Source organism: Myotis brandtii, unplaced genomic scaffold (genome assembly GCF_000412655.1).
Source record: "Myotis brandtii unplaced genomic scaffold, ASM41265v1 scaffold1040, whole genome shotgun sequence".
NCBI classification, from domain to species: domain Eukaryota; kingdom Metazoa; phylum Chordata; class Mammalia; order Chiroptera; family Vespertilionidae; genus Myotis; species Myotis brandtii.
In genome coordinates, this window is record NW_005353498.1 from 685898 (window position 1) to 688469 (window position 2572).

At 59.6% G+C, this 2572-nt stretch overlaps 1 protein-coding gene across 1 annotated transcript in view; it reads right to left on the reverse strand.

Moving 5' to 3' along the window:
* The window catches only part of CPAMD8 (C3 and PZP-like, alpha-2-macroglobulin domain containing 8), a gene marked incomplete at its 5' end in the record, with an annotated part of 57613 nt that overhangs the window by 385 nt on the left and 54656 nt on the right, over positions 1-2572 (reverse strand). The window contains 4 exons of the mRNA XM_005856713.1: positions 4-16; positions 99-204; positions 1249-1323; positions 2426-2513. Coding sequence (XP_005856775.1) covers positions 4-16; positions 99-204; positions 1249-1323; positions 2426-2513 — 282 coding nt within the window. The remainder of the gene's footprint in view (positions 1-3; positions 17-98; positions 205-1248; positions 1324-2425; positions 2514-2572) is intronic.

The following is a 2572-nucleotide window of genomic DNA, read 5'->3' on the forward strand; positions in this document are numbered from 1 at the left end:
CGCGTGGCCTCAAAGGCTGCGGGGCGAGGGGGATGGTGACCATGGGAGAGGGTGACAGGTAAGGGGCCGAGCTGGGTGCGGGAGGGCAGCGGGCCTACCGGGCTCGTAGTAGTCGTACACGGAGATGGGCAGCGCGGACGTCCTGCCCACCACGTGCTCACGGAGCGCCCGGAACTGCACGCAAGTCAGGCACTGGCTGGAGATCTGCGGAGCAGCGGGCGGTTCGGCTCGGGCTCGGGGTCGGGCTCGGCTCGGCTGGGTCCACTTGGCCCAGGGCCTGAGCTACGGCCTCCATGCTCTTTGGCACCCCACTGCGTGGGCCCAGACTACTAGCTGATTTGGGGGTACCCAGGAGAAGTGAAACAGAAACCTGGTCCCATTTCAGTTTGTGGGTCCTTTTATCCATGCCCCCCAAATAAGTCTCAGCTGGCCTTTCAGCTCCCCAGTCCTGCAGCACACACACACACACACACACACACACCCCGTGTGTGACATTTAGTTCCTTCACAATGTCGTGTGACATCACCTCTGTCTAGTTCCAGAGTGTTCATCACCCTAAAGGTGACCCTGTCCCCAAAGCAGTCACTCCCCATCCTCCCCTCCGCTCTGCTTCCTGTCTCTATGGGTCTGCCTGTTCTGCGCATCCTATAGAATAAAAGCCTAATATGCTAAGTGTCAACCACTTGACCAGTCGCTATGATGCACACTGACCACCAGGGGGCAGATGCTCCAACCGGTAGGTTAGCTTGCTGCTGGGGTCCAGCCAATCGGGACTGGGCGAGAGGGCCAGACACACCCTGGAGTCCTCCCTAGGTCCCTCCCCAGCGGCCCCCCGATTGGGTGGGACTGGGCGAGATGGCCCCAATTGCCAGCCAGGCCGAGGGACCCCACTCGTGCACGAATTCGTGCACAGGGCCTCTAGTTTCCTATAAATGGGATCACACACTATGTGGTTTTTTGTGCTCGGCCTCTCTCAGCACATTTTTGAGGTTCATCTACGTTGTAGCCTGTGTCAGTACTTCATTCTTTTTTGTGGCTGAATACTATATTCCATCCACCCCCAACTTTTCCCACCAAACCAGCTGGCTGGGGCACACCATCAGCTGCAGCAGCTGTGCCTGATTTACTCTCCCGGTTTCTTTCTCATGGTATGAGATAGTTGGAGGAATCACACTGGACCGTGACGGCTGTGCCCTCCCCAGTGTGGGTGCTGAGGAGGCCTCTGCCCACCGCCCCAGCTGGCAGTACCTCGTCAAAGTAGAAGAGAACTCTGCGTCCGGCCACCTCGTACCTCTTCAGTGCCACATGCTGGCCCCGGAGCAGCTGGTGAGGAAGCCAGAGGTCAGGGTTCCCCCAGGCCCTCTGCCTGCAATGCTTGCTTCCTCCCCCATCTCTTTGGGGCCCAGTGTGGTCAGTGGGAGATAGGCCTGGGGAAGCTGGGGCCCCAGAGGCTGGGGGTTGCCCACTGTCATCAACAAGTCCTTATAGGCAGGGTCCAGGGATGACAATTAGTGCTCCCCAGGCCCTGCGGACCCCCAGCCTAGGAGAGGGCACCCAAGGCAGCCCCTGTCCCTAGCGGTGCCTCACCTCTTCCTGCAGCCTCTTCCCATCCAGCTCCAGCCCCGGGTCAGGTCTCCCTGTGGTCCCCCAGGGACCTGGCTGAGCCCTGTCACCAGCTCCTGCCTCACCTGCACCATTCAACCCCCTCCCTCCAGCCCCCCTGCCCGGCCTGGGACCTCTTTTCAGTTTTGTTTGTTTGTTTGTTTTATTGATTTCAGAAAGGAAGGGAGAGGGAGAGAGAGAGAGAAACATCAATGATGAGAAGCCCATACACAGATGGCACACATAGTGGGTTCTTTCTAACACTGACACGCCCCACACTGGGGATCAAGCCTCCTGCATGCCCCACAGTGGGGATCAAGCCTGCAACCCGGGCATGTGCCCTGATGGGGAAGCGAACCATGACCTCCTGGTTCATAGGTCAACACTCAACCACTGAGCCACCCCTGCCCCAGAGCCTCTGTGCTGGTCTCCTCCTTCCCCTGGCACTCCTTCCAGTCCCCTGATCACCCCCTCCCCACACTGTAGACCACCTTGGGCCCAGGCAAGACAGTCCCCCACTTTGTGCACCTCCCCTCCCCCACAAAAGAGGACAGGAAACTGGTCTCTCTTAAAGCAAGTCTGCTGAAGCCCTCCACTGCATGGCCGGCCGGCCTGGGGGGAGACTCACCTAATCAGAGAGCCCCCCCCGCCCTTCCCACCGGCCCCTCAGCAAATGGCCAGCCCAAAAGCACCAACTCTGCCCAGAAAGTGGGGGGAAAAAACCCATCAACCAACCCATTTTACGAAGTGCTGGGAATTGCCACTCTGGGCAGGACCACCGACCAGAGACCCCCCTGGCCTCTGCCTGCCAGAGCCGCCTTACCTGCTCCAGGCTCTCCATGTCCGCCCGGAAACCCGACAGCAAGGGCACCTCCAGGACAGCCATGTTGGAGGACCCTGCATGCAGCCACCTTCCGATAAGAGAACAGGCTCAAATTCAAGCCCCTTGGTGGAATTCACGCCCCCTCCG